Below are 23,115 nucleotides of genomic sequence, written 5' to 3'. Positions count from 1 at the left end.
GATTATTAAATATGGTTTTCTGTGGGCAAGCAGATGGCAACTACTAGATGGCATATGTTCTATATCAGAAGCTAGAGCTGATGTGGTCTATCAAATGCATTTTTCTGAATTAGCACCCCAAATAACCAAACTGAATCTAAAGTTGTCCAAAAACTGATTCGTAAGCCTTTTGGTACTAATATTGGAGAATGGCCCCTGGTCAATTTGGTTCCTGGTCAAGTAGTTCCTGGTTAAAAAAAAGATTGAGAACCACTGACTTACATGAAGGCAACAGATAATAAGAGAAGTGCTTAAATGCAACTGGGGGCAATAAGAGAGGTCAGGAAGCAGCAGCAGCAGTGTCTTGCCCTTTCCAGTTAGCTCAGCCAAAAGCAAACTGCTGTGGTCTCTGCTAACTTTTTTTTCTCTTCCTCATTAATAATTTTGCCATCCTGACCACAGTCTGATGTTGCTTCTCCAATTATATCCCAGTTTTCATCTGCAAAACGTTGGAAGATTACATGACATATCCCCATGGTTTAGATGTGGACTGTAGCAAAACTTAGAATTATTATTATATTTATTTATACCTCTTTTTATCTCTCCCAAGGAAACTCAAAGTGGTATTGGATATACAGACAGTCCCTAAGTTGCAAACATCCGACTTATAAATGACTCACAGTTAAGAATGGGGGGGGGGGCAACAGGAAGTGAGAGAAACACCCTAAATTTTTCAAAATCCAATTATCACAGAGACAGAAAGTGAGGTGAAATCTTCTAAACAGGGGCACAAACAGCAAAGCAAACACCACAGGGGTATTATTAACCCTTCCCTGTGCTATCCAAAGATGTGGCTGTTTGACACTTTCCATCAAAAGGAACACTGAAAGAAAAGGTGTTTGGTTTTATGTTGTCCCTGGATGCCTTTCATAACACTACTCAGAGAAAGGGATAGTTCCTTTTTGGTAAGAGTTAATACTGTACCTTAACTTTTATTTTTAGAAAGAAACTTTTCCCTTCTCTGAGTATAGTGGTGAAAAGCCATTTTGAATGCCTGCGCAGGAAAATGGCAATGGCAGCGGCCAGGGGCATCTGGTCCTGGGGCATTGATTGTGCTTTCCCCTTTTTCTATGGGTGATTTCAAAATCCACAATTTTGCCCCCAAAACCTGTCATTGACTTTTATATGAGGTCAGCTTATACACAAGTATATAGAGGTGTAACTATGCAGAAAATAATTGTGCCTTTGGCTTTTTCCAATATTCCCCCACCCCACCCTTCAAAGCTTGATAGTTAGACACCTGCTTGAAATGTACTTTGGGGAACGTAGACTTTTAACATATTTTATTTGCATCAGATTACAATGGAAGAAGAGCAAGCCTCTTGTGTCTGCTAATGCCCATTCTTGTTGCATGCTTATTGTTTCAATCAAAGTGATGATTGTAAGGATCCTGTGAAACAGGAAGCAATAGGAATAAAATCTCTTTGCAAATAAAGCTTTAAATCCAAAGGAGGCTAAAGAACTGGGGATATCCGGTATATGTTCCAGTTAGTGATGGATTATGGATTGCACATTTATTGTATGTAAGCTCCTGACTTTCTCCTGGACTGCATAATTGTCTGTAATAAATTATCAGGGAGCCAGTAGTTTCCATTCCTAAATTGCATTAATGCTTGTGCAGTCAGTCAACGTCTCTATCCATTGCTGTGAATAATTGAGTGTGGTGACACACAATGAAATTTTACTAATACATAAAACCCATTTTGAAGTAAGGCAAGTATTGGAAGAAGTAAGGAAACTGCCGGTAAACCATGTCCAAAACCCAAGACATTTGGGCTCTGTTTTTGCCTTTGGAAAAGGTGTTTTTTTTTTGTTTTGTTTTTTTGAAGCAACCCCTTTGTTGCTCCAAAATAGAGAACAACTCTTTAGACCTGGTGGGCTACCATGGTGGGTTGCTTTGCTGAACATCATAGACTTTGACACAAAGACATGGGCAACAGTATTAAGGTACAGCTTGTCATCCCAATACCCTTCAGACCTGAGTAGAAACTTTAATGCTGCTGTATATACATTACCTAATCAACCCATGTATCGTGCAGTTAAAATGTATCTCAGACAAAGGAATTAGAGTCCAGACATGGGCAAACTTCAGCCCTCCAGGTGTTTTGGACTACAACCCCCAGAAATCCCAGTCAGCTTACCAACTGTTAGGAATTGTCAGAGTTGAAGTCCAAAGCACCGGGAAGACCAAACTTTGCCAATGCCTGGATTAAACCGTCTGTACGCAATGGCAAATTGGGAAGGGGCCATTTTTCTTTCCTGTGCCTACCTGGCAGGCCTTAGCCTTAGCCTGCATAGTCTTAGCCTGAAAAATATGATGTGTTGTCTCTTCTGGCTGCCATTCGGAGCTGATTTCTTCATTTTGTATCTGTTTTGGAAAGTTTAAGGGTCTGGGGGGTGATTAGGGGAACAAGGTATTGTCTTTTAATTCGATCCTTTGAGATCTGGATTGGTTTGGGGGCCAAAAGTAACCACAAAATCTATGCCCTCAAAATTAAATCAGCCACCCTGCACTCACTGGCCTCAGACAGCTCAAAGATGTGAGATGGCAATCCCCTCCTGCCCCCTTTCTGTGTATCAGTGCTGACTATAGCAATGGGACAGCCGCCTACTTTATCCTTGGGGTCCTCCTTCCCTTCAACCGGGTTGTGTGACCTATGTTCCTTTTGGGCCACCAAGCAGAGGCCAGTTCAAGCCCACTATCCTTGTAGAACTACCCAGACATAGGGAGGTTGTGTTTAGAGTAGTGTGCTCCCCTAACTGAGTGCAAACTACTTCTATATTGTAAATTCAGTTTGCAGAATTTGAAGTAAGCTGAGAGTAAAGGGGGAAAGTGGGAGAAGAGAGCAATTGTGACATTTTAAAAGCAGTTGAAAAACTATAAGATGACATGATTCATCATGACTGTTCATGTCAAATCAAGACAGTTGTGAGGTATGTGTGATGGTTCCAGGAATGCTGCATCTATACTCTAGGATTACTGCAGTTTGTCGCTACTTTAACTGCCATAGCTCAGTGCTGTGCAATCCTGGGAGCTGTAGTTTGGTGAGGTATTTATTTTATTTTATTTATTTGGAAGATTTCTATACCGGCCTTCTCACCTCAACCGAGGGACTCAGGTCGGTTTACAGCATATATGCAATTACAGAATATACAAATACAACCGAGTGCAAGCACTCTTGGGCAGAGAAAGCTAAAGACCTTTAAAACTACAGCTCCCAGGAGTCCATAGCATTGAGCCATGGCAGTTAAAGTGGCACCAAACTGCATCAATCATGCAGTGTAGATGTGCCCGGCTGATAGTATTTGTATTAGTGGAATTTAAGTAAATTGGTAGGACCATGGCCAAATCTTTCCAGTATATATGATGCCAACAAGAATGGGTTAAAATAATGTTTTTTCTTATTTCCCTTCTTTTCTCACCATGGAGTGTTACTTAAGGCAGGGAAAAGCTTTTCAAGGAATTGTATTTTGTTCAGTTAGATTTCTAGATCGTCTTATCCCCAGGGCTTGGGAAGGCAATCACACTGAAATCTCATTTCAGGTTCTTTTTTAAAAGAAGGTAGGAAGACATGGAAATACAATTTTAAAATGAAATCTCAGGGTGGAAAAAACATGTTATGTGTCCATCCATATAGCAAAAACCCATTGGCAGTCTTTTAAAGATAAGCTGAGAAAAAGGATTTGGAGTGAAGAACCTGTATGTGAGCATGCATGTTTTTTTTTTATTTATTTGAAGCATTTTAACTTCTTCTTTAGCTGAAAAAAGCCCTCCAGGGTGGCTTCCAAAGAGTGAGAGCAACTATACTCATAGGGTTGTGAACTAAAAGTCATGACACAAAAATATAGTGGCTTGGGATAAAAGCAAAGTCAAGTATGCCATTAGAATTCATCAACATGGCCATGTCAGTCTGGAATATCAGTGTGCAAAGGGATCTTCTAGTACCTTTGAGACTGAGAGAAAGACGTAGCAAATGTTTTCACAGACTTATGGTCTACTTTCTCAAATGCATGGAGTGCTCCTTTGTGTGTATTCCCATTCCAAATGTCTGATTTATGTTCCTTTATCTTCTGGCATAGAGGCTGCCCTGTTTGTCTAATACAAAGGGCTGATGGGCATTGTTGACAGAAGATGACATATATAATGAGCAACTAAAGGCCCTTCTAACATTGTGGGTGATGTGATTAGGTGTAATGACATTTACCTAAATCAGCATTTTCACTCCAAAACACTCCATGCATATGAAGAAACACCGCTCCCCAGACTTGAATCTGCAACCTTTCAGTCAGCAAGTTCATTTAACTACCATTGCTCAATGTTATGGAATTATGGGAAATGTAGTTTTTCAAGGTCTCTAACCTTCTCTGGTGCCTCACAAAACTATAAATCCTAGGATTCCATAGCATTGAACCATGACAGTTAACATGGCACCAGACTGCATTAATTCTACACTCTAGATCAGGCATGGGCAAACTTGTTTTGGATTTCAGTTCCCACAATTCCTAACAGCCTCAGGTCCCTTCCTTTCCCCCCTCAGCCTCTTAAGCTTGTGGGAGTTGAAGTCCAAAAAAGTTTGCCCATGCCTGATCTAGATGCATCCAGAGTCAATGAAAGCTTATGCTAGAAATTATTTCTCCCATTGTCAGAAGTCTCAGATGCAGGTAGTAAAACCATGGGCACCTTTTCCATTATTACAGAGTTCCAACTATACCAATGATGGGCAACCTTTTGAGTTTGGTGTGACAATACTCGCCAAAAAACCGAGCATGACCCGAGTGGGGTGTCACTTCGAGAAAAACCAATAATTTCATGATATTTATAGTTTAAAAACAAATATATATTATTGTAATATATAACTGTATTTAATAAACCAAAAACTAATTATTTAAATTACCTGCTTTTTCTATAATGCCATATATCTCGGCATTATAGAAAAATGTTGGTGTAGGAGCCGAGGATGAAATGTTCTTCTTGGGATGTGGCCCCATCTTCTCTGTATGCGGCCACATGCGGCTGTGTGCCATCGAAAATGGCTACGCGTGTCAGTGCTGACACACGTGTCATAGGTTCGCCATCATGGAACTATACAGTTAAATCTTTTTATTTACTGATGCACTTCTATTTCAGCATTTTCTAGCACTTTTGTAACTGCAACCTATGCATTTGGGTTTTGGAAAGCAGTCAGGATTGTAGTTTAATTTACCTCTCCACCCAATTGTGTTTGGGAGAACAAAGGGAACATAGCTAATGTGAGAAACCTCCAAGTTGGCATTGCATTTAATCTTAAGAAGAGATCTACAGGGAAACTTCATAATGGGCTCTGCTGATCACTTCATTAGGTAAAACAATCATCCCAGTTTGTTATAATGAAGTTTTCCCTGTTAACTTAACCCTTTCAAAGTTAGTTTTCTTACTAAAACTCTGCTTTAAAAAATCTTAACTTGAGGAACAATGTAAAGAATAAGAGCTGTAAAAGAAGATACCTAAAATTAATGGGGCCCAATTCTGAATTATCCTTTTAAATAGAGCAATACTTTTTCCAGGGGATCCAAATTGAAAGTCATGCCACTTGTGATAAGAACTGACCAATTCAACTGAAGTCATTACTATAGATCCTATAATTCTAGTTTGCCTCCTGTTGACATTTCATTTCTAGTCAACATTTTGACACATAATGAGAGTTTATACCGTTTTAATTTTTATATTTGTAATGCATCCTGACAGCCACAGACATAATGAAACACACTGCCGGTTCTCATGCAAACAGTGTCATTCCAGCCTTATTCACATTTACCAATTTTATTTTGCATATTTGAACAGATGTTGCCTTCTTTTATGTCTGACACTCAGATGGATGCTGTTCATTGCTTTTGGTTGGCACTGTAGTAATAGATTAATTATCAATCTCTGGAAAGAAATTGTGAAACAAAGGTAGTGTCATAGATTTTCAACTGTGTGTATTAAAATGAGTATAAATTGGCCAAGTAGCCTCAAAGCATTTTGTGATTGCCAGAAATGTCTTTCTCCAACTCACATGGCAAAATGTCTTTCTCCAACTCACGTGGCAAAAATAAAAAGGTATATTACTTCTCCTAGAAGCTTTTACTTTTACTTTTAAAATAGGTGTCCACTTGCAGAAAAAAATATATAAAATTATACATAAAATAACATTAGGCAAAGATAAAGGCTTCCCCAAACAAGTGTAGTCATGTCTGACTCTGGAGTGTGGTGCTCATCTCCATTTCCAAGCCGAAGTGCCGGTGTTGTCCATAGACACCTCCAAGGTCATGTGGCCCGCATGACTGCATGGAGCGCTGTTACTTTCCAGCAGAAGTTGTACCTACGGATCTCACATTTGTATGTTTTGAACTGCTAGGTTTGCAGACGCTGGGCCTAACAGCAGGAGCTCACCCCGCTCCCTGGATTCGAACCACCGACCTTTCGTTCAGCAAGTTCAGCAACTCAGTGGTTTAACCTGCTGTGTTACCATTAATTAATTAATAACATTAATTAATATTTTAAGCATTAAAGGGTTTAATTTTTCAAAAGTAGAGGTGAACTTTTGTCCATGTCCAGTTATGACCTCATTACAAAGGCTGCTAGAATCACCACACATCGTGGCAATTCCGGCAGAGCCTGTTGGGGGGGGGGCATAGGGAATCCTTCTCCCCACACCCCGCATTGTCCAACTCACCCAAGTCCCCATCCCATGGGGAGAATCACTGTCCGCCCACCTCCCCATTGTTTCTGGCACAACATCAGAAGCCTCCCATGTTGCCGCTGTGGCTGTATGCTCCACTTTGCCTTCCCTTTAAGCACAGAGCCCTGGCGGAAGTAGCTGTATGTCGTGGAATGGGAGCTGGTGGGCTCTGTGCTTAAAGGGAAAGTGAAGTGGAACATGATGCTGAATTTAGTTTGGAGTTTAGAGGTGCTTTTTGCTTGTTTCTTGGCCAATCATACTGGTGTCAGAATGTCCCAGGCTGAAAAAAATGGCCAGTAAACCCACTGAAATTGTGAACTTGTTGTAAACCCAGCTCACAACAATATAAGGTGGGCTATTGGTAATTACTGGAGTTTGATTCCAGGACTTCTCATGGATATAAAAATCCATGGAAGTTTAAGTCCCATTATATACAACGCCATAGTAAAGTGGCGTCCCTTGTTGAAAATGGCAAAATCAAGGTTTGCTTTGTGAAATTGGTAATTTTTGAGGGGGTGGTTATTTGCGAGCCACAGATGTTTAAATCTGTGGATGCAGAATCCATGGATATAGAAGGCTGACCATAAAAAGTTCACTTATCCCCCCCCCCCCCACTTTCTCTGTTATATCTGTACTTCTTAGATAGGTTCTGCTGGTGAAATAATGGGCCAAGTTGCCATACTAGAGAAATCCATGATGAATCTTTGCCTGAGTATATTTTTGTGTCATCCTCTCTCTTAAAGATAAAGTTGTGAAGTCCAAAAGGGCATCTTCACACATACCTGCCTCTGTACCCGTAATCTCACTTAACATCCAGTGAACTGGCCTTTGCAAAAGGCATTTTCTTTTGTACATTAAGCCCTGGAGCTTCCACGAAAGATGGGTCACAGGAGTGAATTACTTTGTTGACCCTCTGGGATTTCTGCAGATTCTTATCTAACCCAATTGTAAACTAAATCTTCCTTAGACTTTGTGCAGGGATAAGGAAAAAGAAATTAATGTTGTCTCTTTCGATCAAGATGCAATCCCTCTCTCTTCGTTTGGTAGACAACTTGCAACTATAAGAGCACAAAAGTTCGAAGGAAAACAAAAGCCATGGGTGTAATCTTTTTCTTTTTAAAAAGGGTGAAGGGAATATTGTGAGCATAGCTTCTGCTGTGTTTGTGTTTTTATTTCAGTGGTTCTTATAATAACCTTTCTGTACCAGTGTAGGTACTTGCTAGAAAAGATGTCTAGGGACCTTATCACAAATGTGGTTTTTGGCCCATTTCTCCTCTTTTGCGCTGGGGCCTGCTGAGCGCCATCAGATGACGCTGGCTTGACCCGCCCCATTAATCCCTGAAGTGGTGAGGAAGTGTTGCAGGATGCTTTCTCACCACTAATTCAAGGTTAAGTTCATAGAATCATAGAGCTGGAAGAGACCTTGTGGGCCATTCAGTCCAACCCCCTGCCAAGAAGCAGGAAAATTGCATTCAAAACACCTCCCAACAGATGGTCATCCAGCCTCTCCTTAAAAGTCTCCAAAGAAGGAGTCTCCATTACACTAGGTTGTGTTTTGGGTCGCTCCAATGGAGCTACCTGTTTGTTTGTTTTTTGCTCTATCTCTCATCTGATGGGGGGAACGGCAACGCGGCAAATATTGTGGTGTTATTTTGGCAAGATTTATGTAGAGGGGATTGCTTTCCCTTAAGCCTGAGAGAGTGTGACTTGCCCAGGGCCGTCCAGTGGGTTTCCTTGACCATGTGGGGATTGGGATCACAAACATGCAAGAGTGTTTTGTAGTTTACTTTCATTTTTTAAGAAGGCAGAATTTGCTTCCATAGTTATCATGGAAATAGCTGGAGCTCAGTAAGAATTGATCTACTTTGAAATACTGGAGAAGAGATTATTGATTGAATCTACCAAAGCTTCCAGTTTAGCTTTGGTAAGAAAAGCCATTCTCAATAAGGACAAAGATCTATTTGGATTGGTGTCCCATTTCCCTAACTTGCAAGTGAGATGCTTCTGAGCAGTCAATAAACATGGTATGAAGACAATAATGGTGGGAAATAGCCTAAATCTTTTTGTTAGTTCTAATTAGAGTAATGGTGCTTCATGCAGTCATGCTGGCCACATGGCCATGGAGGCATCAACGGACAACGCTGGCTCTTCGGCTTAGAAATAGAGATGAGCACCAACCCTCAGAGTCGGACACTACTAGACTTAATGTCAGGGGAAATGGTTACCATTATTTTAATTAGAGTAAACTCATAGAATCAATATTTTTTCCTATATGTTTACTCACCATTTAACATTTGATTCAGTGGATCTGCTCTTGGGGGGACTAAGGACCTCAGTATATTAAGACCAGGATTTGCCATGCATTGTAGAGCATACCTGTTGCTCCATGTCCCACATTGCCTGGCTTTCCCCTCCCCCATCCCATGGGGGAAGCGTCCACCACCTGGCTTCCCCCCCCCCATTATTACCTATGCAACATGAGAAGCCTCCCGTGTTGCCTCCACAGCGACTTACTATGCTCCCTCCTCACTTGTGCCACAGAGCCCCACCGAAAGTAGATCTATGTCAGGGAATGTCATATGATGGGTAAGGAACAAGATTCCAAAAAAAGACCCATTTTACAGAGACCACGTGACTGTTTGAAGGCTGTCCAAAGTGAACTCCAGATCTGCAGTCTGTCAGCACACAAGTCACCCGGGCACAATATTTCCATTATTTATTTCTAGATTTGCAGCTGGTTTTATGGGAGTTGGTGTCCTCTTTTGAGGTGATGTGTTTCCTCTTTTTTGACACTGTGTAAGAGATCAGATTAAGGTAATGTTGCATGGTGCATTTCCACATTACAATAGCCATTTGGATGTTGTAGTTGGTGAAGCACTAGTACTCTTTGGTTACAACTCATATCATTTCATAGCTATGAGCCCATATTAAAGTGTTATCAAACTGCATTAATTCTACAGTGTAGCTGCATCCAAGGTCTTCCACAAACATTTATTGCCTTATCCTGCTTTTGTTGTTCAGCTGATGGTCCACAGTGTCACCCTCCCTCTGAACTCAGACATTTCTCAGCCATAGGCTCTTGGGTGATATACCTGATATCTTGGTGACAAAGCATTGGTTTTAGAGTGATAGTTTTAAAAGTGTGAGGCAGGCCTCCCTGGGGCAAAAAAAAAAACCAAAAACCTGTGACATTTTATGAGGGAGGAAATAAATTTCTGGCACTTTGCAGCTCAAATTGTATTTTACCTGACTCACCCAGTGGGAGGTATATGGATAGACAGCCTTCATTCATCATCAGCTAATCAGTACATCGTGACAGCCTGTTTCCTCCTTATTATGTTGATTGAATTCTTGAATTTAAAGATATTAAGTGAACAAGCAATGGCTTACATGATGTAAAGCCTTTTGTTTCTCTGAAGATCTCTGTAAGTAGTAAACAATATGAGGTATAAATGCACTGGTGATATTTCTTATGCATCTCTTATCATTCCCCCAATCTGATGTGTAGAATCACAGTTTATTTTCTGTATGAATTGGGCTTACATTTGCAAAATTATTATCAAAGGTTATTTTCAAATGTGATAATCCTTCTCACACGTTACTCAGGTGTTACTCAACTGCAGCTTACAAGAGAGAACACATTAGATCTTCTTTAAGAATAAGGAATCTTCTAACCTTTCACCATTGATATGTGACTCTGAAGAGGTTTTGTCTGGAATAGTAAATTATAACTATTCCTTACCTTGATATCACACTAAACTGAGAGCAGCAAGTACTAAATTAGCGAAAAAGGAAGCCCTCCGACATGAATGCAACACACAATTTCCCCACTTCCAGGTTTGTCCATTTCCAGGCGGTAGCCAAATAGGATTATATTGAGTTGTTGGTGGGATGCCATGTCTGATTAGCATCTACATTTGTGGGTCACAAGTTGAAGAGGCAGTCACTTGCTACCGCACTAGACTTAGGATCAGAAAAACCCAAGTTGCCATCTATGTACATTTGGTAGTAAGGCTATCTAGGTGAGCTTGAATCAGTTTCACACTCATTCATCCTAGTTTACCTTATGGGAGTAAAATAGTGAGAAAAGCATGTATACCATTTTGACTTTTTTGAAAGAAAGAGGGAATGAACCTGCAATACATAAACAAATGCATTTACTTCTGCTACTGTTAGAATTCTGCTACAGGGAATGGAACTTGCAAGGAAGAGAATATTGCTGTTATGAAAGCAAACACGCCAGTGATTTAATAAAAGGATTTTGGATATATATAGAGAGAGGGGGGGGGGGAGTTCAACACCAGTTTTCCAATAAATTTTGACAATGTATTATCCTTCAAAAACTGTAACATCCTTTTCCTGACATATGTGTCTATATGGGTTCGAAGGTGATGAAATGTGTAAATTACCTAGGATTTTTCCATGACAATAGGTAAGTATCTGTCTGCAACACTGACAAAGTGTAAAATACATATTCAAGCAATAAAACTGTAAATAACGAGTGACAGAATATAACAAGACTTATTTTTTAATGTAAATATTGTTAATTTTTCTTCCTAGTCCCACTGCTGAACCTCCAAAGATAGCGGTTAAGGTTGTAGAAAGGTTAGTACTTTTAAAAATTATTTATTCATAATAAAGTATACAGATCACACACAATTAACATTAACATAAAATGTACAACCACCAATTAGTGATATATTTTTGTACATTTAATCTCTATGTGCATTAGTACTCTTAAATAGTGGTACCTGGCGATTATTTTAATATGGGATTATTAAAAGCAAAAAAAAAAAAGTCAGACTGTTCAATATTTAGCCTAGTGTTTTCTACTTTAGTCATTGCCACTGTCTTTGGTTGAGGTTTTTACCATCATCTGCTATGTGTCCATCTCCGTTACTCAGGACTTCATCACAAGGGTAAATGTACCAGTTGTACAACACTTTCACCACAGTTCGGGGATGGAACCCACCAGATCCAATCAAATGATGTACATCTACTTCTAGCGGGGTTGGTCCTGAACTGTGGTGAAAGTGTGTAAGAGGGAGCAATGAGGCTTCCATTGTTCTCGTCGCATACAATGGGGCAAGCGTGGGGAGCCGAACTGGAAAGCGTCACTTTCCTCCATGAGTTGGGGAAGGATGGCAATATGGGGTGTGGAGCAACAGATTCCCCCACTGCCTGCCAGATTAGCCACGCTGCCTGGTAATTCCCCCAGTTGTCACCTGCGTTGGACGGCTGATGGTGATGAGGCCCCTAGAGTTTTGAGTCTGGGTGGTGGTTTATGCCTTTATGGCTCCTAGGAGGAAAAGCAAGACCAAGGTTCAGATTTTACAGAATAGTTGAATTTAAAGGCAAAAAAAAAAAAAAAAACCCAAACAAGAAGACATTTTTTCACCTACTGCAGAAAGAAAGGAAAAAGAGTAGCAAAGGAGAGGGAGGGAGGAAGAAAGCAAGCAGAATATAGATCAGAAAACTGAATACGGAGGATATAACAAAAAGATCAGAAAGGAAGGAAAACAGGGCAAAAGACCTTTTGTCTGTTATGCATCTATTAAGACAGAGAAACTTCTCAATGGTATGTCAAGTAGAAGCAGGAAGGGAGTCTGTTCTCAGGCCACAATAAGTAACCAATTGGGAAGAAACATGGAGTAATGATTCTTCCTTTGCTGCTCTTACTCTCACATGGGGAATAGATTATTTTCCCAAAACAGGTCAGTGTCAATATACTATCACACACACATAATGCATACCAGCCAGTGGATAGCTTTTTGAAAGCACCTGGGATAATCATCTGACAAGGGTGTTAACTGATTTCTGTTGTAGTCACTCAGAGCCCTGTTTTCAGGTTACTTATGGTGAATTCACGCTTTCTATTAGAAAACTGGTCTTATTTTCTCCAGATTGGAGATATTATTTAGCTTGTAGATGCCATTTCTCAGTATGATATTGATTAGTCATTTTTGTTTCTCTAAAATTGATATATCAATCCAGGATGTCATTATAAACCTGCGAACTAGGACACCAAGTTAATTGACTAGTTTTACCATTTTGTTCATTCAGATGCTTTACATTTGGATATATTTCATCAGAAGGCCCTGATAAGTTTAAGCTGTCATGATGTATGAGTTTGCTGATTGTCTGTAAATTCCTCAAGTTTTACTCAATGTAGTCATTTCACTGTAGCAGTCTTTGTGTTTTATAATAGAAGAAGTTGACTGAGAAGCTTTAGAAAAATAATTCTAAATGATAAAAATGCAAGTAAATCTAGGAAATCCTGAGTGTCTAATTCCATCTAATGTCATTTTATGTGATTGATAATTGCCATCATTGACAAGTCACCCTCCAAGTCACCCTATCTTTAGCAGCCCTGTTCAGGTCTTGCCAACTCAGAGCTATGGCTTCCTCATCCAGCTGGAACACAGTTTCCTCCTTTTCCTTCTATCTTTCAAAGCATCCTTACCTTTTCTGCCTGAGATTTTGAATTGTTGCATACCAAACAAATTATTCTGAGATAGCTTGATTCAAACTAAGATAGATCTTTCCACTCACATGTACTTAGAAACAGGGAGTAAGAAGAGGCTAAAAGAGCAGATGTCAGAAATCTGTGCATGTTACTCAAAAGTAAGTCCCGCTGAGTTCAGTGGGACTTTATCCAACGTGTATGTTTGCAGCCTAAATGTTGCTTGAAGGGCCATGTCCATAGTTTTCTAAAATGTCAAATTATGCATTCATAAGAAATTATGCAAATTAAATTTGCATATATTTACTTTGCATAGTGTATTTTACCCTTAAGGATGAATTTTCCATTTCCTTTAAAAATACTGCTTACATTGGTTGAATAGGAATCAATAATATGAAGGCAATGGATTAGTTGAAGGCTGCAAAGTCATGTAACTGTCAGATCTCTTAGAGCAGGGGTCCTCAAATCTTTCAAACAGAGGGACAGGTCACAGTCCCTCAAACTGTTGGAAGGCCGGATTATAATTGGGAAAAAAACATGAATGAATTTCTATGCACACTGAGCATATCTTATTTGTAGTGCAAAAAACACTTAAAAACAATACAATCATTAAAATGAAGAACAATTTTAACAAATATAAACTTATTAGTATTTCAATGGGAAGTGTGGGCCTGCTTTGGCTGATGAGATAAGATTGTTGTTGTTGTTGTTGTTGTTGTTGTTGTTGTGTGCTTTCAAATCATTTCAGACTTAGGCTGACCTTGAGCAAGGGCTGGGTAAATGACCTTGGAGGGTTGTATCCAGCCCCTGGGCCTTAGTTTGAGAACCCTTGTCTTAGAGCTTTAGAGCAATAGATTTTTTTTTTTTAAAAAAAGTGATCACTCTTAATAGAAGTTGAGGCTCCATATAAAAATTGGCACCAGTTCTAGCTTACAAATTTCTATGACTAGCCCACCATGGCATTGTTTGCTTTTAAAAATGGAATCTGATATTTTCAGGATGCCAGATTATTTACTCGATCCCATAATTGGATAGGTCAAAAACTGTAACAACTATACAGAGTATAGTGAGTGTACTTTGACATCACCTGTCAACTGACCCCATGAATTTTGTGAGACATTCTTAGGCAAGGAATATGCAGAGGTGCTTTTTGGCAGTTCCTTCCTCTAGAATACAGCTTACAGCACCTGGTATACATTGGTAGTATCCCACCCAAATACTAATCAGGACTGACCTTGCTTACTTTCAGTGATCACACGGGATCTGGTGCCTTTAGAGCAGTGATTCTCAACCTGTGGGTCCCCAGGTGTTTTGGCCAACAACTCCCAGAAATCCCAGCCAGCTTACCAGCTGTTAGGATTTCTGGAAGTTGAAGGCCAAAACATCTGGGGACCCACAGGTTGAGAACCACTGCTTTAGAGTGTTTTGGTCATATACAGAGTATTACATTGCTATTGTTGTAAGTCATGTTTAGCATTAACATACTTTGCACCACCATGCTACCCTGGCCGTATCCAATATTGCCTGATTTGTTATTGTGTTTCAGAAAAAAAGTGTGATATAAATAAAATCAATCCGTTTTGGAAATCTCTCTTATCTTTATCTGCTGTACTTATATCCTGCCCTTCTCACTTATATCCTGCCCTTCTCGATATCATTGCCCTTCTCAATGAAATGAAGCAATGTAAGGTTGTATTAGTACCAGGGAATACTTGGGACCTCCAGGCTAAAAAAGCCTGAAACCACAAAGAACTACAGAGATTACAATACTGGGTAAATGAACCAATTATCCAACTCAGTATGATTCAGATTTCTGTGTCTAGTGCAAGCTTCCATAAGGTTGGTATCATGTTTTAAAACTCTCCCATCTGTCTGTTGCAATGAACAAACAAACTGGATTATATTGCATTTGGATGAAACATTTGGATGATCCCCAAGACAGCATGCCCAGCTCCATGAGCTGTATTGATTTAAAGTGGAAAATGGAGTTCAGAAGCTTGTCCAGAAGGTGGCCATAGGGCACTTAATTCTACATAACACAGCCTGATACAACCATATGTTACAAGGGCTTTCAGTATAGTGTCTAGACCTACCATACAGTCAACTGTGAACTTTCTCTCTTAATTTTTCCTTCCATTTAGTTTCCTCAATGTGAAGATTAAGGAGTCTTTGCCTGAAGAAGAGTCTATTATCCAGATAATAAAAGAGGTGGAGGAAAAGCATGTCAGCATGACAAAGCGTGCCACCAGTGCAAGAAAAAAAGGAAAGAAATAGGATAAGAAAGTGGTAGCTTTCTTTTCATTCATTCTTCCTCATTGTTATGTGTGTATGCACACACAGAGACGCACACATGCAAAAGATATCTTTAATGTACCCACAGATTTAGCTTCAGCAATCACTATTTATTCATTATAAAGCAAAATCCCAAAAGGTATCTGTTTTGTTTGGAGGGCTTTGAATTATTTTCCTGTACAACCCAAATAAGCACCAAAATATGCAGGAAATGTTCATGAAGACTTTGAAATGAAACGTAGAGAGATTCAGGGTCAAGCAGATCTCATCACCCAAGTGGGAAGCGCTAGGAAGAAAAGCAAGAGGGCTATTTGTGTGAGATAACAAGAGAGGTCACAAAGAAAAGTAGAATGGCACAAATGTTGAGCCAAAAGGGAGTCTGTGCACTGCTAGATGGGTTGTATTTACAAAATATTAAATAAATGATTTATCTTCTTTGTCCCTTGCTCAAATGAGAGGCAGAATGAGACACGGACAGCACTGCAGATGTCTATGGAATTGTGTTCCATTTGGGAAGAGGATGCCAAATGGGAAGCCAAAGGTTGAATATTCACTTTAGGGGAGAGGGAACAATTCAGGAGAATTACACGGTTATGGTATGGCCCAGTCTGTCTAGAACGGAGCCTAAACCTTTTCCACTCATGACTTCTTTTCACCTGAAATTTTTTTACACAACCCCAGTTATATAGGTATATAAAATATGTATACAAATCAAACATTTGCTGAAAATAAATTATACATAAATTTATTTTAAAACAATTATTTGCTACACATATAATTTTACCATTTATTAAAGATGAAGGACAAATTGCATGCTAATGAGATGAATGTACTTGTTTATTTTCACATAAAAAATTAAATCTTTACTGACTGTTTGATCCTGAAAAATGTCAAGCATCTTCAACATTTTTCAGAGTTTATCGATATTTTGATATTATAAATGGCAAAACGTTTAGGGCCATTTCAGGACATTTTGGAAATTGTGTCCTAATCTCAAGCCAAAATTCATTTAATGATTTTTAAGGAAGCTCAAGTTTTAAACCTGTGTTGCTTGATTACTCAATAAATTCTTCTTGAACTTTTGATGGCAGGTGATTAACATTTTTGATTTCAATAAAGTATGGTTTATGAAACTACTTAGTTTTCTAGAATCAAAATTTGAAGGGAGATATTTAGGAAACTGCATCTCCAACACTTTTGCAACCCCCCATATTCAGTTATGGCACCCCATTTGGGGTCGTGATCCACAGTTTAAAGAAAATTTGGTTTAGTAATATTAAAATTAAAATAGTAATATTAAAAATATTTTGTATAGCTTAGCTCTCTCCCATCACAATGTACAAACCTAACATACAGGGAACAATGGTACAGTCTCCTCCTGTACATGTTATTTGTCTCCACAGATGCTTCTTCCGCTGTCCCCCATAACCACTGTTCAGACATGTAGGACTCCTTTCCAGAATCATTGCCCTAATCCTATGGTGTTGTCATTCATGGGAAAAAAGCATTATCACCTATATCTGCTGAATATATAAATAGTTTCAAGGTGGCACATGTGTTTCTTCTCAATATTTCCAGTATATTTTCACAATCCAGATGCAGCTTTTACTGATCTTCACCTGTGTTACTTTCATGAATATGTGGCAATGATTAAACACACTTAACTAAGCCAAAATTACATTACATCAAACTCCAGAAAACTGTATCTCATTCTAGAGGTCACCAAGCAAAGGATCCTGTGGAAATATGCAACATTAAGAGATAAAATTGGCAAGAAATCATGTTTATCGTAATTTTGGTGATTTCTCTATACTAGTGTATACCTCTTCCAATATTATATCAAGAGGGGTGTGTTACTCACTGGCTGGATCCATTCTTCAGATGCCAGAGCTTCTGAGATAACTCTGAGACTTGTGGATGAGATTAACTCAAGCATATTCCAGCCCAAGGCCTAATTCATGCAACCAGTACCAATTGTTTCTTTGCACGAATGTGAACCCTAAATATAGAGCAAGCACACCATTCCTGTATCATCTAGGTGGCCTTTCAACTAGAGCTTATCTTTTCGAGAGTAAAGTATATTGACAGTGCTACACTTTATAATTTGCTAGGAGCTTTAAGCACAGAAGCAGGAATAATTGAGTAAAGTGCAGTCAGATTTGTTCAGGGGAAAAGGAAGGGGAAAGCAGACATGTCAAAAAGGGCCACAAATGAGCATTCTTACAAATACATTGTTTTTATGGTAAATTCTGTACATGAGTATGCAATACTGGGGTCATGCCAAGGTTTTTAATTGGCTTGTGATGTAATAGGTCATGACCAAGGAATTTGTGGATTTTCAGATTTTACTGTATTGTATCACACATCCTCCATAACCATTAGCCATCTTAGCTAGGGCAGCTGAATGCTGGAATTCAATATTATTAGTAAAGACATAGGGTCCCACCACTTGTATTATCCAGAATGCTGGACTTAGCTTGGGGAAATTCAGGCTCAAAATCACTTGGAGCTTTTGTGTGTCTTTGTGTCTACAAATCATTAGTCAACTTCTGGTGACCCCATTAATTTCATAAGACTGACATGGAATGCTCAGAAGTGGCTTTGGCAGTTCTTTTCTCTGAAATACAACCCACAGCTCCTGGTATTCATTGGTGGTCTCCGTCTCCCATCCAGTATGGGAGTACTTGGATAATAATAATAATAATGCGAAGGTGCTTGAATTCTGCCAGCATGCGCAAAACTAGGGAGGAAATGTAAAGACGTGGGAATAGCAGGCAATACGTCTGTTCAATTAAAAAATATGAGTCTCATAAAAGTTAACATTGGCTATAGTTATGTTCAGTTTCTCTTCCCCATCCTATCTCACATTAATAATATTACCACGTAGATGAAATAGCATGCAAGATGCTTAAGGGAGCATTTATGCCTTATGTATGAATGTCCTCAGAATGTCAAGAATCTTTATAGGTTTAGTTAGATCTATTAGGAGAACAGAATTTAATCTTGTTTTCTTAGCCAGGTGAGACAAAAAGTACATGTCTCAGATTGGTCAGAATTTCTTAGAAATTGTAACTTGTTACCATGAGAAAATGTTTGATGTAGGGTAAATCATGACCTCTAATCAACCATAAATTGATTTTTAGAACCTGCTGAAATTTCAGACTATGAACATATTTAGTATGAGGTATAAACACTGAGGTTTATACCTCATACTAAAGAGATGCTCCCACATCATCAATTCCACTGAACCGGCCACAATGTCTGAATGCTCAATCACCATCTCCAAAAGCTGTTACTACACTCCCAACTTAAGAACAGAAAACAGAATGTTGGTGGACAGAAAGAGATTGTAAAATGGGCTTAAAGCTAACCTTAAAAACTGTGGCATAGACACTGAGAACTGAGAATCCCTGGCTCTTGAGCACTCTAGCTGGAGGTCAGCTGTGGCCAGCAGTGCTGTGGAATTTGAAGAGGCACGAATGGAGGGCAAATGGGAGAAATGTGTCAAGAGGAAGCTGTGTCAAACCAACCCTGACTGGGACTGCCTTCTACCTGGAAATCAATGCCCTCACTGTGGAAGAACATGTGGGTCAAGAATAGGGCTCCACAGTGACCTACAAACCCACCACCAAGACACTACACTTGGAAGGCCATCATATTCAGTCAACGAGGGATCGCCTAAGTGAAGTAAGCAAGTAAGCAAACATTGAGGTAACTAGAAAGGAATAGGGAAGTTTGGGGATCTTATCAATCCATCTAATATATCAGAACCAATTCAATATATAGTTTAGTAGATAGGCAAAATATTTTGGCCTTAAAGAAGCTACACTCAGAATGGCACTCTTGACGGAAAAAAACCCCCTTCAATTTACTATAAAGGCCTAAAACACATCTTATTTTGTATAACACATACAGTACATTTTCTGCTGTATATACTGTGATTTTTTTGAGGCTATAAAACAAAGCTCCAAGCTCCTTTCACCAAAACTGGGATTTTCCCCCTTTCCTCCTGTTTTGGTTTTGGTTCATCACCTTTCAATAAAGAAAGCAAGTGTTGGGTGTAATAGCTTCATAACAAAGTGTCCCCTCGAGGCTGTAATACATTAATACGGGTCTGGAGTTTCCTAGCGTTAAAGTGACATTTTATTAGGCAAGTCTTTCCCATTCAGACTCGTTCTCATTATCTAGAAGACACTACATGGAACTGACATAAGTTATGTCGTATGAATTCTGTACTAAAGAAATAAATTAGCAAGGTGAATAGATGGTTGCATTAGACCACAGGGGAATAGCTAGGTATTACTAGTCTTTGGATTTTCCTCCTTTTTTCCTTAAGAGCCTGTCATTATGGACTCCTCATAGAATCATAGAATCATAGAATCAAAGAGTTGGAAGAGACCTCATGGGCCATCCAGTCCAACCCCCTGCCAAGAAGCAGGAATACTCAGATACTCTGCTGTGACTATGAGCGCATACTTGTTACCAGCAAAAGACTTGTCTTGCTGTATAAGACCAACAGTCCCTCTGGGTTAGATTTCTGTCCTAATTATGGTAGCTAGCCAGAGTGGGAAGCTTAAAAGCAGTTGGGTCAATTTTTCTAATCTCCCAAAACACAACTTACAATACTGTCTAAAAGGCTCCTGCTCAAATTGAACATCAGCAATCCAAGTTATGTGCCTCCTTGTTTTGTTCACAGTCAAAAATTCTATCTAAATGGTTAGTATGCTTATAGGACACTTGATGACTTGTTAAGCCTCTTGTTCAACCATCATTGTCAACAATCCTCATCATTAGCAGTTTCTTACCCACCTCTCCCTATGGAATGAGGTGGGGAAGAGCAATGAATTAAACTTGTTTGTGTGGGCCCTATGTCCATAACTCCAGCAAATTTTGTGAGATGACTCTATAGGTAAACACTTTTGGTTACATGATTGCTTCAAGTGAGACCTTCGATTTTTGCATGGAATACTGCAATTTTACTAGAGGGGTTTTTCTTTTTGCCAAGGATGAAAATGTTTAATGGGAAACTACGCAGTAAATAATTCTGGCAGTACAGTATTGTCCATAACTCTGAGTGTCCTGCAGAATGCTTATCTTAGACAATACTTTTGCTAGAGAAGGGTTTTCCCCCTGTCATATGGTGTGACTATTGATTCCCTGAACTAGAAGTCAGCCATGGAGAATGAACGGCCTCTGATAGACTTCTACCCTTATAAGGCTTCAGTTTGAGTTCCAAACTAGTTGGGCTAAAAGAAAGTTCCATTCAGATATAAAGTCTATTGCATATTCTTTCATTCAAAGTCAAATTCAAAATAACCTGATATTGAACAAATATCAAACTTCTCAGTTATGCAGTACAGTTCAAGCTTCATGTAGTACAGAGTTGTGAATTATGCAGTTCTCCAGATATTGTTTGGTTGCAACTACCAACAGCCTGAACCACCATAGCTGATTGTGAGACATGCTGAAAGTTATAGTCTGCAGGGTCTCATGATTGATGGCATGGAAACATGCTGTGGGTGCATCCCAGATATTGTACTCAATTAGAACTCCCCTTCTTTTACCAAGCTATGGTCTTGTGTGCCTACAGATGCATTCGCTGCTGTCTTTCTTTGTGGAGTTCATATCATGGTAAACACAATTCATCAGAGATCCTTGATTTGTATAGTGTGAATAAAGGTGAACTAAAGGTGTAAAATTTCACCTCTATCCCTCCCAAGTCACATAAAATCATGGACTTGATTTCTATTTCAAATGTGTTTCAGGATAGGGGCAGAATCTCTTATATATGAATAGAAGTGCACGTGCATAATGTTCTCAATTGACTCTCACATCTCTGAAAGTTCTGCTTATCCTTGTTGGATTATACAATTTGAGCATCTTTTAGTTGGAATTCCAAAATTCAAAATCTGAAATTATCTGCATGGGTAGGTAATAGAGTGGCACCCGTGCTTTCTGATGGTTCAGTGCATCCAAACTTTGTTTCATGCACAACATTATTAACAATGTTGTATAAAATTGTTATCATGCGATATTTATAAGGTGTATATGAAACATAAATGAATGTCATGTTTAGATTTGGCCCCACCTCCAAGATATCTCATTCACTTCACTTTCTGTCCCTGTGATAATTGGATTTTGAAAAACTTGGCTTGTTGTGGAAACAAGGATTAGTGATGAAGCTTTAATGGAGGCCCCTTTTTCCCATGATAACTCTTCCAGGAATTAATTTCTCTTCCAAGGAGTGAATGTTTCTGAGTTGTTCGTAAGTCAGATATTTGTAACTAGGGGCTGCCTGTATTCCAAAATCTGAAATTTTTCGGGTCTCAAGTATTTCAGATTCTTTTATTGGAGGTGTGTTTTATTGGCAGAAACATTAATTTAACCCCCCCCCCCCCCCAAACAGATTTAAAATATACAGCGTGTTCAATGTTGATCTTTGGCAACTCAGCAGATTTAGAAAGTAACTTGTGCAGCAGAACATTAGCACTTTGTACTTCTTGGCATTCATTGTGAACCCTGTGCATTGAAGAAAACAAACCTGAATTGTTTATTCATGCACATTAGAAGGAAGAGGCAAAGCAAATGCTTTGGTTCAAGGGCAATAATGCCCAAGTGATGGATGATCCAAGCGAGGCTGGAGACGTTAACCCAATAGAAGAGTCGGTGAACAATGATCTCTCACCTGTGTATGTAGAATCATGCAAACAGAAAATATGAAAAAGGTAAAAGGATTTACTGGATGCAATAAGACTGGACTGAGACAAGGAAACAGGATGCTGGGAGAGGTAATCCCAGAAATGCCATACAGATTTACTGGCTGTAATAAGGCTGGGAGAAATATTAATGGTGGACAGTTTTAAAAGATTCATTAATCAGAACCACATGGCTCCTGCAGCATCTGTGGCGGAAGCTATCCATTAGGATTTATAGTGTCATTCCAAGAAACAGCAAACTCACAGCTGCATCTCCTAGTAGTGTCTCTGCTCCTGGATGTCTTAGGCTGGAGCCAGACAGAACTCAGAAGTCCACACAGACATTTCAGGATGACTGTTTGGAACCTATTTGCCTCATTTGCCACAGAGGGCAAATCCACATGGGTCCTGTTTAAGACAAATGTATTAACATGAAGGTGTTTGGCAAGAGCTTTGTATTGCATGGTTTGAAAATATTAACACAGTCATATAAAAGGTTGCCCAACCTCTACTGTGACTGAAAGCTCATAAAGGGTATAGATTTCCCTTTTCTTGGTGTAAGGAGATGAGAAGAAAGGAGCTTCTCCACAGGTGGAGGGGAACCCAGAAGTCCAATCTGAATAATGAATATTTAGGCAGGACCCCTAGGTTCAAGCTACCAGAACTAGAGGACAAAAATGATGGCAGTACCTGCATAGTACAATGCAAGTTTACACAAGGACTGTTCAACTATTAAGTGGGGTCAAGATAGAGTGTATTAGCTTTATAATAAATATTCAAGTTTAGTGCAACTTCAACATAAGGGAGATTATAGGCTATATCTGTAAATCCAAGATAGGCAGCTATGATCTGTGATGGGACCAATTGGCAACTGCACCCATTTCACCCGGAAGCAGACCACAGTACATAATTTGTAGCTAGAAAC

At 39.3% G+C, this 23,115-nt stretch overlaps 1 protein-coding gene across 1 annotated transcript in view; it reads left to right on the top strand.

Moving 5' to 3' along the window:
* The window catches only part of C2H3orf20 (chromosome 2 C3orf20 homolog), a 63,219-nt gene extending 47,577 nt beyond the window's left edge, over window positions 1-15,642 (top strand). The window contains exons 14-15 of the mRNA XM_067465540.1: window positions 11,301-11,345; window positions 15,345-15,642. Of these exons, the coding sequence (XP_067321641.1) occupies window positions 11,301-11,345; window positions 15,345-15,477 (178 nt within the window). The 3' untranslated portion in view covers window positions 15,478-15,642. The remainder of the gene's footprint in view (window positions 1-11,300; window positions 11,346-15,344) is intronic.
* The last annotated feature ends 7,473 nt before the right edge of the window (window positions 15,643-23,115 follow it).

The sequence above is a fragment of the Anolis sagrei genome, chromosome 2, assembly GCF_037176765.1.
Source record: "Anolis sagrei isolate rAnoSag1 chromosome 2, rAnoSag1.mat, whole genome shotgun sequence".
Taxonomy (NCBI): domain Eukaryota; kingdom Metazoa; phylum Chordata; class Lepidosauria; order Squamata; family Dactyloidae; genus Anolis; species Anolis sagrei.
The sequence above is the reverse complement of the archived record's forward strand: the minus strand, read 5'-3'. Positions and strand labels throughout refer to the sequence as shown.